Below are 14,863 nucleotides of genomic sequence, written 5' to 3' on the forward strand. Positions count from 1 at the left end.
CATGCAAATAAATGTGCTATCTTTAGCATGCACAGATGGCTGGTCAGTGAAAACTGAGGGCTATGGTTCCAGTGCTAAATTCCACACTCTTTCTATCTTCCCTCCTGATCACTGGCAGCAAGTCTGAGTGGGGTACTCGAAGCTAATGGATGCGCTGTCCAGCGAGAACAACTCAGAAGTCAGACTCCCAGCTCTGGCCTTATCAACCACTGCGCCAGGCTCCTGGTGTTCATCTGTGCGGTGACTAGGTGTAGGAATTAGGATGCACCCTTCCTATCCAAGGGGGCTCCTCCCAACCATGTCAACCAGGCCTTCTTGCAAAGATGAAGAGAGCGAAGAAACAAATGATTCAAATCATTACTGCTGCTCTCGCAGACAGGCAGCCTGGGAAACCCCCATTCTGAAGACCACCAGGCCTCCTCCCTGTAATCTTGTTACCCCTTGGCTCTCTCCCACTGAGACCGTGACCACAGATGCCCAGGAATCTGCCCACCGGTGTCAAGAGTTCAAACGCATTGAGCAGCGACACCGACAGGGCTCCAGAACATCCTGCCAGTGACAGGAGACACGAAACATGCCCCTCTCCCCAGCCTGGCATACTGCCCTTGGGGCTGGGAGCGGATGCAATTGCTTCTCGTTCCACAACACAGGCCAGGTCTGCTGACAACCATCATTAAAAAGGCAAGGGTCATCAAACCTTTGTAGATAAAAGATGTCCACTGGAAATGTTCGCCCTTCTACTGTAAGGATCACGCACGTATCCCTCGTTGGGTCACTGGTCTCATTTTGATTAAAGAAATCCCGGAATTTCTATTAAAACAACAAAACAAAAAACAAAACAAAACAAAACTTAATTTCTCTAAAAAAAAAAAAAGATTCACAGTAACTCACAGAAAGAAAGAAAATAATATAAAACTGGAAGAGCAGGGGCTGGGTAGAAGAGACTGGATATATATTACATGGCCTATGGATTATAAAATAACTACTAAAAATTGTGTTTTTATTACTGCAATTTTGAGGAATGACATTTCAATGATGGACTGACTCTACTAAGGTTTGATAAAAAATAATGAAGATTTCAAAACTATTCACTAATGGATCTGGGTCAACATGTAGCTGTGATATTACTTATCTTATTTTTATCCTCTGTATTTTATTTAACAGAAAACTGGGTCAAAAGGTGTGATGCAAATTAAACACAGATTAAGTCGGGCCGATCTGGAAAGCACATATGTGATCACACAGGTTATCAATTAATAGAGGAAACTTACACTTCCATGAACACCAGGTACGGTCCTGGCACCATGGTTACAGATACCTATTTACGATAACCTTCTCAGACTTTAAGCAGGGACGGTGTCTCCTCCGTCTTTCCATGCCCTGTGGGAGCAGGCACAACACTGCGTATGGGGGAGGTCACGCGCTACACACCTGAGCCCTCCCACAGCACCCAGCGGACAGAAGTAGCTCCTGGCAGTTTCTCCGGGAAAGGCGGCTATGTCCTCCTTGGGGGCACTTGACCACCAGACTGGCAGTCTATAGGGAGGCCTGGCCCGAGAGCTCTGGCCAAAGATGCAGCAGGGAGGCACCACTGAAGATCCCCTCTCGGAGAACATGACCCAAGATACACAGAGAAGCTGGCAGGGGAGCGAGTGCCAGACAGGAAGTGGCTGTGCCGACGGCAGAGGAACACGGAAACCCTGCTGGGTGGAGTGTGTCATCTGATTCCCGCCGGTGATAACCCAGTCCCCCCGAGGCCTGGCTGGGCATCCCTTTCTATTACCCTGGGAGGTCTGCCTACGTGATCACAAGTCCTGCCTCCTTTACTTCCCCGCCTATCTTTGCCAACCATGCCGCGGCCCGCTCCTGGTGCCCGGGAGCCGGGGGCGCACGGAGGACGGCATCGAGCACCGAGTGAATGCACGTGGAAGAATACTTCTTCTACAGTCGACCGGATTGAACTACAGAAAATGGGATGCTATACGCTGACCTCAAAGTTGTGTCTGAGAAGAGTCGGCACAGACATACAAGTGCCTCATGCCAACAAAGGACCATGTTTTGCTATGAAGAACCACAGGGCACCATTCTTCGCTTCCCTTTTGGATAAATTCCCTTCAAGGGACTTCAGCCCTCCTGTGTCCGATGATGTGCATGTAGCACAGGCAGGCTGCAAGCGACGCCCAAACAACCGAGCAGGGACGGCTCCTCCACACTAGAAAGACTGAATACTCCAGGGGACGGGCGCGCAGAGAACCAGTCACAACACAAAGCGAGGCAGAGTGACTACGTGACCAGAACAAAGCTGCCAGTGACTGAGAGAGAACGAAAGGTCAACGCTGAGTGGCTTTCAGGGAAGGCTTCAGAGAGGCAGCAGCACCCCTGGCTGAGCCTGAACGGATGAGGAAGATGATCACTGGCTGTGAAGGAGATCAGACACCGCCCCCCCGCCAAGCCCCCAGGATGAGAGCAGAGTGCAGACTAAGACATAAAGGGGCCCCCGACAGAGGAGAGGGCCCAAGGTCTAGGGCAGGCCAGCCCTGTTCGGAACTAGTCCTCTTGTCTACAAAAGAGACAAACTGCTATCTCCCCTGCAAGGCCGCCACACAGGCCACATAAAGCGTACGTGACTGTAGTCGTGACTTGTACGTGTACGTGACTATAGTCCACAGGGCTGGCCTAAAGTATGTATCATCAGTAAGCGATCGTGTTACCGCTCTGAAAGGGCCAAACGTCATGCCGCACGGGCACTTCACCTGACGCACAAGGCGAGAGCGGTGAGGACAGGCGTGACGTCGTCAGACCTGCCTTCTGGATGCCTGGCTCCGGTGGCCATTGTGAAGGCGGGCAGGGGCAGGAAGAGGTTGGAGGCCGGCCGACTAACTCAGGAAGCTATCGGAAGAGCTCAGAGGAGAGAATGAGGCGTACGCTGGGCAGGGGCCGGGTGAAAGCGAAGCATATGCCAGAGGTAAGACTGACGGGGCCCGGCAGCCGGGGAGTGGAGAGGACGGAATTACTTCTTGGTCAGGGATAACACTCCCTGAAGCAATGCAAGTCTTGTGACCGAACAACTATGATGAGAGAGTACCACAGAGAAGGCAACAGTCACGGGGCTGTGAGTTCAGGTGGCCGGTGACCAGCCAGCTGCGAACAACTCAGCGGGAGCACAGGAACGCGGTCGAGACGGCCACAAGCACAAAGTGTCGGCTGAACCAGAGGCCGCGGAGGCGGGCAGCCCTGAGGAGGAACGGCAGCCAGCAAAGGAGTCTGAGGGGAAGCCGCAGGGAGGCAGGAGAGAGGGGAGACGGCGGGGATCCAGAAGTAGCAGACTGAGAAGGAAGATTTTAAGAAGGGCTTGGTGGGGGCGCCTGGGTGGCTCAGTGGGTCAAGCGGCTGACTCCTGACTTCGGCTCGGGTCAAGGTCTCACGGTTTGGGAGTTCAAGCCCCGCGTCGGGCTCTGAGCCGATGGCTCTACGCGGACAGTGAGGTGCCTGTTTGGGATTCTCTCTCTCCCACTCTCTCGGCCCCTCCCCTGCTCGTGCTCTCTCTCAAAATAAATCAATAAACATTAGAAAAAAAAAAGGGGGGGGGGGCCTGGTGAAGAGAACCGAATGTTACCAAAAAGCCAAGCAGAACAAGGAGGATGGCTACACCTCATTCCGAACATGTGGTGCCGAAGAGAACGGACAGGGACTTGCTCTTTCAGGAAATGAAACTCAGTGTTACTGAGGAGGCACAAGATTTTTAGCCTCAGGATAATTACCTTTCATCTTCATCTGGAAACATAAAGTTACTACATAGTATACATACATAAGTATACTACATAGAGTTACAGGCTAGAGAGCAAATAAATACAGCGTGAGGCCGAATGAAGGAACGGTGAGAGCGAGGTGAGGAAGGAGCTCCAGGAAAAGGAGCGTGTGAGTCAGGTCTCAAAGAGGTGGGCTCGGACCAACACAGACACACGGCCCGGAACATCAAATGACAAAAAGAGGACGGTCTCTGGAACAGAGTGTAAACGATGAGGACATCTGCTGGGCTGTCTTCCCAGCTCACCACTTTCCCCTCCCCGACAGCTGCCCAGACCTGACCCACAGAAGTGGGCTCCCAGCGGCCATGTCTACACCACAGGCCCACAGCCCTTGGTCAATGCAGATTGGTCCCGAGGGGGTACCTGACCCCAGCTGACCCTCAGTTCCTTCTCTAGGAATCTGGAAAGACAAATCAGTCTTCTGCAAGCAGCTGGACCAGTGACAAAAAACCTCGGCATTGTCAGCAACCAGATTTCCTGCCATGTGGATGGAAGCACATAAAAGAAAAACAATAGCCTGTGATACAATGGTCAATTAATACTTCCTAATTATACCTGGTCATGTTCTAGAATTGCTCGTACGATTAAGCTTCCATTAACAAAGCAGCTAACCGAATCAAGGCCACGATCCGATGGGCCCAATCGTACTCCGCCTGCCTCTGCCCCCACCAGGCCGCGGTCACCGGTGTCTTCGCTGCCAGGCTAGGTGTCCCCAGGCCCTGAAACCAGAGCAGATGGCATCTACCCCTCCAGACAGTGGGGCCTGGAATTAGTCCGTCGCCCACAGAGCCAGGAGCTGAGAAGCCAGGGGAGAGGGTCTGGCACACCTGGGCCTCCAGGGCAAACGCTGCTGTAGCCACATCCTGCCACCTCGACCCTCACTCTCCCCACTCCCTCACTCCAGTACACTGATTTCTCTCACCCTCTTCCTCTCACGTAGGGACTCCCACCCCACGCCCCACGCGCACCCACTCCCACCCTCCGACGCCCTCAGTCACATAGGACTGACTCCTGCCCGTGAGATCCCTGCTCACGCACACACAGGCCCCTCCCCCTCGCAGAGGAGAAGCTGAGCAAGGGTGGGTGAAGGAGCAAAGGCCCAGCATGCCTTGCATCATAAAGCACCCCCAGGCCGTGCCAAGCTTCCTACACTCCACTCTCCCACTTAAAAAACCTACTTCCAGAAAGTCCACCTATATCAACTACTATAGGCAGAATGGAAAGAAGCCGTTTTTTTTAAGTCTCTGGGCCACACCAAAAGACAAGGAAAGGATACTGGAAGCAATAAATTTCCACAACAATTCTTTTTTTTTTTTTTTTTTTTTTTTTTTTCCACAACAATTCTAAGAAAACACTGGGACGTCATCATTTTCAAACACAATAAAAACTGTTGGCAATCATTTTTAAAAGAGAAGGGGAGACGAAGGTAAGAGGTCAAACAGAAGCAGATGCTCTGTGCAACGTGGGCACGGAGGCAATGACGGGAGGTGAGGTGGGGCAGAGCCCTCTAACCGGTGTGCCGGCAGGTGCCATACGCTATGGGGTGAGAAGTAATTCAAGAGGGCAACAAAGAGCTTTGACCCAAAAGTTATCAAGAGCCAACTAAAGACAAGAGACGGCCTTGAGAAGGTCCAAGAAATCAGCCAGGCTACACACGCAGACACCCCTCTTAGACACACTGAGTTTTTTCTCTCTCCAAGTTTCTCTGAATCCCTGAAGCCACAGGGAGGCCAGGAGCCAGGGGCCAGGCCCTTTTCACATCTCAGCTGGATGAAAGAACTGGCCTGCTGACTGGTATCTCTCTCCACATCTACTCCGGCCTCTTCTACAGGGCACCCAGGGTGATCTTTCTAGAACTTAAAGTTGATCAAGGCACTGCCCCTCCTCACACTATCCCAGGGCTCCCAATCAGGTATGGGGTGGATCCTTCCTCCTCTGCTTGGCCTATAAGACCTTCCATCATCTGACCCCTCCCAACCTCTCCATTTTAATTCCCAGGGCTTCCCATTCTGTCAAAATTCTCTAAACCTATAAGCATCTACTCTGTGCCAGACACTGTTTCAGGTGAAAGGGATAAAATACTAAGACATTCCAAGTCCCAATCTTCGCGGAACTTTTATTTTACTGACGGGAGACACACAATAAACAAACACTTGGCTATGCACACAATGCTGGGTACTAACAAATGCTAAACAGAAGAACTGAGCAGAGTACGATAATGGAGAGCAGCAAGGCGCGGTTTCAGTCAGGGGAGTGAGAAAAGGCCTCTCAGAGAGACTAATACACGGTCAAACCCGGGATGAAGTGAGGGAGTCACGAGAACGTGTGGGAGCACGGTCTAGAGAGAGGGTCCCGCCAGAGTAAAAGCATACTTGGGTTTTTCTGAGGAACAGCAAGATGAGGCCGGGTGTGAGGTGCATAGGAGAGACTGTGGACGGAGAGGAAGTCAAAGAGGTGACAAGAGAAGGGACTGGGGGCAGATCGTACCCCACAGGCCCTGGAGGCAAGGGAAGACTCCCACCTCCACTTGCCTCACAGCCCCTTGGACACATGGCATCATGCCCCCGTGGTTCTATGCTTGCTTAGAATGCCCTTCCCCACCCCTGCCATTCTGGCAGACTTCTGCGCATCTTTTGAACCCAAATGGGATGTCTGACTTCTGTGAAAGCTTCTGGACGTCCTCCAGCCAGCTAGACTTAAGCAGCCCTCGCTTTAGCCGTCTCAGCACCTTGACATACTGATCTGTAAACATCTATTTATGTGTCAGCTTCCCAAGAAGTTCAGGGAGGGTATCGATCACCCGTAGCCAGCACTGTGCTTAGCACAGTATATTAGTATATGTTTATACTTACTTTATTAGTATATATTTATACTTATATTTATTTATATATTTACATACAGGAAGTGATCAAAATTATCTAAGTTGAACTGCTGTTAGAACTAAAATATTACTTGGTAAGAGAGAAAAATAACGTAAGCTGAGCTATCAAAGTAATAACATGGAAATTATTACACATACAGGGAAAACTTCAACTGCACATGCAAAAAAAATCTAAACATAAATGCCACAGTCATAAATAAATCCAAGAAATATAACCTCATACCGAGAAAAGTAACAAAGAAACTGCCTGCGTGGGGAGAAACACAGTATGTAGAGAAACAAGACAAGTAGGTAATTATGAACTCACTTGATTACAGGCTAATTTCCACCCACAAGCTAAAAAGGAGTATCCTCTGATCAAACGGAATCTAGGACATCGGATGGCCCCACAGGGAAGGTAGGCCATTCCGCCAGAGATCAGCTCTCGTTACAGGTAACTTCCCATGGACACGTCCAACAATCCCAGTGCTTACAGGGGACAGCGGGGGGTGGGGGAAATGCTTGTACCTCTGCATCCAGAGTGGCTGAAGCCACAATCAATCGAAGATCCCCTCGCTTTCTCTGAATCTAAAAAAGAAGGCATTAAGAAACAATGATACAGTGCAATATCTAGTCCCTGAAATTTACTTCAGAATAATTCAGTGCGTCTATTTTTGGGGGGCCTGGGGAGAGCTTACAGTTATAAGTTGGTATTAGAGTGACAGGTAAAAAGGTGGCTCAATATACTATGCTAACTGTGTAAGTAGTAAAATTTTCCAAAATAAAAAGCTAAAAAAAATGTCTATAGAAAGCATAAAGGAGCTTTAAGAACTGAATTTGAATTTACCAAAGGTAAAACCATTTTTTCCTGATACTTGGGTCTCTGGATAGCCAGACAGTATACACAGTTAAAGCATAAAAAAATTCATTAAAAGCAAACAAACAATAAACATTAACACCAAGACAGAAATATGGACAAAAGATCTTAAGGTATTCAGAGAAAGAAATGGTCAACAGGCAGAGAAGCAACGATCATATAAACTGTAGCAAAACTATACAGTAACAATGACATTTCTTTCATCTACCACACTGGCAAAAATCTATTTAAGGCTAATTACTCAGGAATGGCAAAGATGCAGTGACATGAGCCTCTTGTTATACTGTTCCCAAGAGGATACAAGCAGGTGGGATAATCCCTCATAAATATCAGAAGTATAAATCTCTGGCCGAAGAATAAAATAACAAAAATAACAGGAACAATGGCAACTAACAGAACTAACGTAAACTAAGTCACGCGCTATTCCAGGGTCCCTGCGTACAGCCGTGTGGCCTATGTGCTGCACAAAGATGCCTGGCTGAGGCGGCCAGGGGCATCTGAAGTCCAGACCACCCTCCCCTCACCTAACTGTGGACAGACTCTTAGTGTGGGCATCTTTTTCTAATTTGCACAAAGGTGGGACCTCACAGTCTATTTGTGACTCTGCCGGGTACCGTCCTACGAATTGTACACGATCTTACTTGAGCCTCACAATAAATTATGATACAGAGCAGCTCTGTCCCAGAGAGCTCTCTCCAGTGACAGAGAGGTTCCGTCCAGTGCAGTAGCCCCTGGCTACGCATGCTTATAGAGCTCTTGAAATTTAGTCGATGTGACAGAGGAACTGCGTTTAAATTTTTAATTCTATTTTCACTAATTGAAATCCGACTAGCCACGGGTGGCTAGCGGCCGTATGCGAAAGTGTACTAGCACAGATGTAGACGTCTACTATCCCCATTTGAGAGATACGTAAACCCAGCAGAGTCAGAATTTGAACCCAGGCGGTCTGACCCGGAGTCCATCCTTTTAATCACCCTGTTCTACCACCTACCTCTCTCTAGACTCCTGCAATTAGGACTGCGTCCAAAGAAAACAATCGGAAAGTACGGGGAAGGGAGGCGAGGTAAAACTGAAACAAGACTGGCAATGAGTTGTAATAGGTGAATCCGGACGACGGCCACAGAGGGGTCATTAAGCCCCTCTCTTTACTCCGTGGTATACCTGAAACCTTCTACAGTAAAAAGTTAAAAAAAGAAAAGAAACAAATGCAACAGATTTCATTACAAAGGTGCTCACTGAAGTATTATTGAAAATACTTCAGGGGCGCCTGGGTGGCTCAGTCGGTTAAGCATCCGACTTCGGCTCAGGTCACGATCTCGCGGTCCGTGAGTTCGAGCCCCGCGTCAGGCTCTGGGCTGATGGCTCGGAGCCTGGAGCCTGCTTCTGATTCTGTGTCTCCCTCTCTCTCTGCCCCTCCCCCGTTCATGCTCTGTCTCTCTCTGTCCCAAAAATAAATAAACGTTAAAAAAAAAAAATTAAAAAAAAAAGAAAATACTTCAAATCTGGAAGCCATTCAAATGCCTAACAGTAAGGCAAGAGAGAGACATGTGATTATATAGCCGTTATTAAAAATAATGTCTTCGGGGACTATTTAATGACACAGAGAAGTGATCTTGATGTAATATTAAGAGAGATGTGCGAGATACAAGTTAGCACATACAATCCAATGCCTCTTATGCCAACACAGATTCAGGTACACACAGATACACACAAGAATAGAAAGAACCGTATCAACATTCTACCAGTAATTTTCTCTGAGTGAGCAGAAGTATGGATCATTTGAATGTCTTTCCTTCATATTTTACTGGATTTCCCAAATTGCTACAATTACTTTCCTAACCAAGCAATAAAACAAAACAGAAACAGAAAAACAAAAGTCTGGCGGCGAAATCACACCTTTTTCAGCAAGCCAATGGCAATGTCTGTGTACAAGGTCCTCTCGTGGGCTTCATCCAGCATGATGGCACTAAGGATCAAAGGGAAGACCTCAGTGAGCATCAAACAAACCACCTGCATGATCCCACCCAGACCATCAAAGGGACTTCTGGGTATCTAGTCCCCATGCAATCACCTTGTATCGAAAGGAGAGCTAAGTAACTCGTCTTTGTCAAGGAGACGACTATTCAGCTAACAAGAATGGTGACACTGACATATCTTGGTGAAGAACGGTGCATATTTTTTTGCTATCTTTAAAGAGTTTTATAACCCACATTGGATTCTCATAGGACCTAATACCTGACTTTTAAATCACAATATAACACATAACCCCACAAAGCACATAGAATTAAGAGCAAGGCCCCACTACCCGAAGACTGTTAGGCTGCAGATAACAGCACAGAGACATGCGAGCACAGATGGGTCACATGTATACACGGGTGTCAAATGCGACATCCTTCCCCAACATACCCCAGAGCCTGTGTAGGACAACGTTGGTACGTTAATGAGTAATGGACAAAGACACACAGAGTGTAAGTAATTATTTGGACTCTGCATATAATATCCAACAAACATCGCCCATTTCTGTGCTGGCATCCACAGTCACCATCAAGCCGGGGATATAACAGAGGCCAAGATAAGTATGACGAGTCAACAGATTATTCAAATAATGACAGGGCTTTTAAGGTGCCCATTTTTTACTGTCAGTAAACTCTGAGAAAGCGTCAAAGGTCAAAACAGCCCAGGTAAGGAGGGAAAGCTTTGGGCCAACTGAAGGCAGTTGCAAATCCCAGCTACTGACACAACTGCTTCTCAATCTACTTGTGTGCCTTTCAAACTTCGGGGAAGTTATCATAGGAAAAACACATTTACCTATATTTTGTTAACAACGGATCAACCATCATTTCCCTGACCAACATTCCATCAGTCAGAAACTAAAAAACAGAGACACAAAGTTTTAGAAAGAATTCATTTACGCTGTACGTTCATGATTTTTTTTTCAAAGCTCAAGTGTAACCAAATGCATACAGCCTCTTTGCCAGTATGCGTACAAGGTAATTCCCACAGAGGACTGAGGAAATGCCCCGACATTTCTGTTATCAAGCCATGGAACTGTTCGCAAACAAGACTTCAATCACGGGGTCCGCGGCTGGGGCCTGCAAATCTTCCAGCAGAATCCCACCCGCATTTACTATCTGACATCGGCTCAACCCTGCTTCCTCCGGACCTGCACTCCTGGTACTGTGGATGAATGGCCGTGAAGACAAACCCTGTCTGCGCAAAGAAAGGCCATGAATCTGAGGCCATCGTTCTTAAGATGTTCCAGGGGCCCCTGGGTGGCTCAGTCGGTTGAGCATCCGACTTCGGCTCAGGTCATGATCTCACGGTTCCTGAGTTTGAGCCCCACGTCGGGCTCTGTGCGGACAGCTCGGAGCCCGGAGCCTGCTTCGGATTCTGTGTCTCCCTCTCTCTGTCCCTCCCCAGCTTGCACTCTGTCTCTCCCTCTCTCAAAAATAAACAAACATTAAAAAAATTTTTTTAAAAATGTTCCAACTCAGACTTGCAGCTCTGAGGTTGCTAACTTGGGCTTTGCCTGCTATCATCTTAGGGAGGCTGGATAGGGCGGTGGTTAAGAAAGGCTGTGGTGTCCGTGGGCTGGGAGCCCGGATCCTCTTCCCGCCTCTCACGAGCTGTGTGAACCTTGGGCAAGTTACCTACCCTCTCTGAGCCTGACTCCTCATTTGTAAAACGGAGATGATAAAGGCATGTACCTCGGAGGGTTACTGTGGTATAATTAAGAGAGACAGGACACGTAAAGTGTTCAGCACGGGACCTGGCACACAGTGTTCAAGAATATCAGCTATTATTATTTAAGATTAATGAATGTTTATAAAATGCTTCAAAAACATGCAGTAGTAACTACGTTATTAATGTCATCTAAAATAACCAGTACTTTAACCATCTCCCTCGCATGCTGTAGCTTAGTGTTCCTACTTTTTGTTTCGTGTTTAAGAACAGGATGTGCTTCCATCCTGAGCCTGGTACCAGCTGCCACAAATACGCAGAGCAGTGAGGAGGAGGACCCACCCCCGACGACAGGCACCAGGTAGGAGCAGAGCACCTTAAAAATGATGGCCAAATGGAATACGGAAGCTTCTCGTGAAAGACTCAGAAACGACCGTTTTAACAATTTGCTAAATTACCTACTTTCAATATATTTGATGGTACAGAAGAATGTTCCCTTGACCTAGCAAAATCTCAAAGGTAACAAAATACAGAAATGTAGAAAATAAGATCCCTATTTTTATAAATCACCACCTTGTTTGGTTCCTCTGATTCTTTTCAACTTTCCTCTGCTGCAAATTGAGAGGTCATGGAGATTCTCAGAACCAATTTCCATTTCATCAGGGCATTTTCATGGTTCTGCAGTACTGTCTGATGAGAACGACTCCAGCACTGCCCTGAGGAGCAGACGCCCCGGGGACTGTATACTGATGGTGACTGATTACCACGGATACTGATCGTTTCAACAGTAGCAACTAGTCAAAGAACACACAAGTAAAATCTGTCATCCTGTAAAAATGGCAAAGTTCTAACTTTGGGAATTCCATGCTTATCAACTGATACTGCCTTGTCCCTGTTGTTAAGTCTTTCGCAGGCAAGTTTCTTTGTTTTGACAGCTGTGTGAATTGGTGGAAAAACAATAAAACACACGGAAGAAAGCACAGCCTCGAGTCCTGGTTCCATCACCAACGGGCACAGACCTCAGACAAGCCATTCAACCTCCCGGGCCCTCAACCTCTTCATCTGTCGAACCAAGGGCTTAACCTTCCTTCCAAGGTCCCTTCTGGGCTATGATTCAAGGACTCTCTGGGAGAGCGCCGCACCTCCCGCGGACTCATCTCCCTGAGGGCAGGGTGATTTCATACACTTTCTGCCATGGCATCAAGGTCCCCGTCAGCAGTGAGGCTGCACGTTCGTAATTTCCCCCCAATAATCTTCTTGGTTCACAGCACGAAAAGCAGTGTGAGCACTTCACCTTAATTCTCGTGGCCAGTGGGTCGGTGCAGTCATCAAAGCGGATGCAGTAGCCCACCTCGTGGCCCAGCAGCGCGCCCCTTTCCTCAGCTACTCTCCCTGCAACCTTTGGGAAGAAAGATCATGCTGAAAACAGAGACGCAGAAATTACTGCACAGAGCACATCCTGTGGAAAATCTAAAGGTCCCTTATTTTTGAATAGTATGTGAACACCATGGAGAATGAGAAGAAAAGGGGCAGGTCATTAGAGAGCAAGCATGTGATTTATTCTACACCCAACTTGAGGCAGCTTATAATTAACTACCGTGTAACAATAAGCCGCACAATGGAATCACATAAAGATGTTACGGACCAAAGAAATGGCAGATAAAATTCAAAAGATCAAAGCCAATGAGAGAATCTTAAAACATGGATGTGCCGAAATGATTTCAGTTGAGCCACAAATTCGGCTCGGCATTTCCTGGCGGCCGAAGCAAAAAGTTGAAGAAGTGACAAGATTACACCCTAGTAAAGCTTTCTTTAGCACACAGACTAAGGACAAATTTTCACATCTTCACGCCTCGAAATAAAGTACCTTCCACTGGACCATGAAGGCAGGAGAACAGGAATGATCCCATTCAACACTGGGCCAAGTTCATTTTCCCTTTGGAGGCAAAGCAATGACGTTTCCAGAGGCAGATAACCTAAAACAATTTGCAACAGTGCCCCAGCTACCAAAAAGCAGTAAAAGGGGAAACAAAAAAGAAGAACTTAGGTTAAAAGATGAAAAAAAGGAACAGGGTGGATAAGCAGGTGAGAAGGTTAATGAAGGATCCAAGTTACCTTAATAAAGTAAGAGTAGAAAACAAGATACATAACAATATATTAGAAAGACCACAATCTATAGATTTCTTCTTCACTTACCAACATATGACAAATGAGAGGTGAACACAGGAAAGAGAAGACAAAACCCAACGGCAAGAACTCCCACCACCCCTCGAAGGCAAAGGCTGTCAACTTATTAATGGAGAATATTTGAAATAATAGATAAATATCAAAGTGGGAGAGCAATAAAAAGAAAATAAAGAGTTTAATGTTCACCGTATAAACTACCTAACTGAAAAGAACCACAGGCAAACGGTAGTAAAGAGGCTTCCCGGGGACCTGGCACACCGCCCCCCACGCGAGGCAGGCAGCCGGGCGCCCGCTCCCACAGGTGAGGCGACCTCTCCACGGAGTCTCCGAGTCCTGGGTCGGGGACGTGGGCCGGCACAGGAGCTGTCTGCAGTCAGGGCTTCCTGCCAGTGCCGCTGGGCTGCGGCGGCCCCAGGGGCAGGAGCCCGGAGCCTCCCTGCACTCAGCCCTTGGGCCAAGCCTTATTACTTCATGATTCGGATGCATCTGTTATCCAAGATATTTTATTTTCAAACTTTTTATTTTAGTCTTTCATGTACGATCACATCACTGGACATTGAAAAGGCTTTCTGACAGGTTTTTACCTCTTACTATTTAAGTTTCACTCCCAATGACTGCATCAACCGGACTGGGTAAATACTATATTTTTGACACAGGCAAACAAACACAGGGAAAAGGAAACAAAAAGGAGAACGCAGTCACCGAGCACTAACCACCGGCCCGTGCTGTGCTCCAAGTTTGCAAAAACTGTATCTCGCTAAATACGCGCACGGCCCACGAGGTGGGCGAGGTACCCTTGTTTTCCCAGAGGAAGAAACTGAAGTAAGACAGGGTTAGGGCTTGTCCTGAATCACAGGTCAAGGCAGGGCCTGGTCTCGAAGGCGAACCCAGACCCTAGCAGTCCAACGGATATCCTCATTAGGCAGACCGCCTCTCACGGAGATCGAGCAAAGGCTTGCGCGATCTGTTCTCAGGCTCGGAGATGGTTTTCAGAGTTTAGTCTGCACACAAAGTACTTTTTGAGATGTAGCATTCCCAACTTCACAGCTCTATTAATACTACCCCGTTGATTTCTACACTCTTTGCCCTTTCAAGAGAAGGCATGGGGCTTCGTGGAAATTACCCATAGCTACAAATTTGGAGCAAAACGCGGAGTGATTAAGAGCTGGGAGTCCGAACTACATACAGGAAAAATTGCTCTAATTCCTAAGTAACTGAGTCATCTTTCAGTGACATAGAAGGTTACTAAGTCTAGTGGTTTCCCAACTGTTATCTCTGTTTTTACTTACACAGGCTCAGAAAAAATGTTTATCAATAATTTCTGCCTTGAAGACAATTAGAAAATGGACTTTAGGGAAAAAAAAGATGACACAATAATTAAAACTCAGTACAGAGCACAAGTAACTCAAGGCAACAGGATTAGTTTCTTGTCCAGGTAAAGATGACAAA

General features: G+C 47.5%; 1 protein-coding gene across 3 annotated transcripts in view; it reads right to left on the reverse strand.

The window, feature by feature from the left end:
* The window catches only part of DHX35 (DEAH-box helicase 35), a 66,303-nt gene that overhangs the window by 31,854 nt on the left and 19,586 nt on the right, over positions 1-14,863 (reverse strand). The window contains exons 5-9 of one of the 3 annotated variants that reach the window (XM_019458501.2): positions 12,522-12,626; positions 10,355-10,416; positions 9,443-9,512; positions 7,198-7,257; positions 698-810 (exon numbers count right to left, since the gene is read on the reverse strand). In XM_019458501.2, the coding sequence (XP_019314046.1) occupies positions 698-810; positions 7,198-7,257; positions 9,443-9,512; positions 10,355-10,416; positions 12,522-12,626 (410 nt within the window). The remainder of the gene's footprint in view (positions 1-697; positions 811-7,197; positions 7,258-9,442; positions 9,513-10,354; positions 10,417-12,521; positions 12,627-14,863) is intronic. The other 2 variants (XM_019458502.2, XM_019458504.2) reach the window with 2 other exon arrangements.

The sequence above is a fragment of the Panthera pardus genome, unplaced genomic scaffold, assembly GCF_024362965.1.
Source record: "Panthera pardus isolate Hobbes unplaced genomic scaffold, ASM2436296v1 HiC_scaffold_25, whole genome shotgun sequence".
NCBI lineage: Eukaryota > Metazoa > Chordata > Mammalia > Carnivora > Felidae > Panthera > Panthera pardus.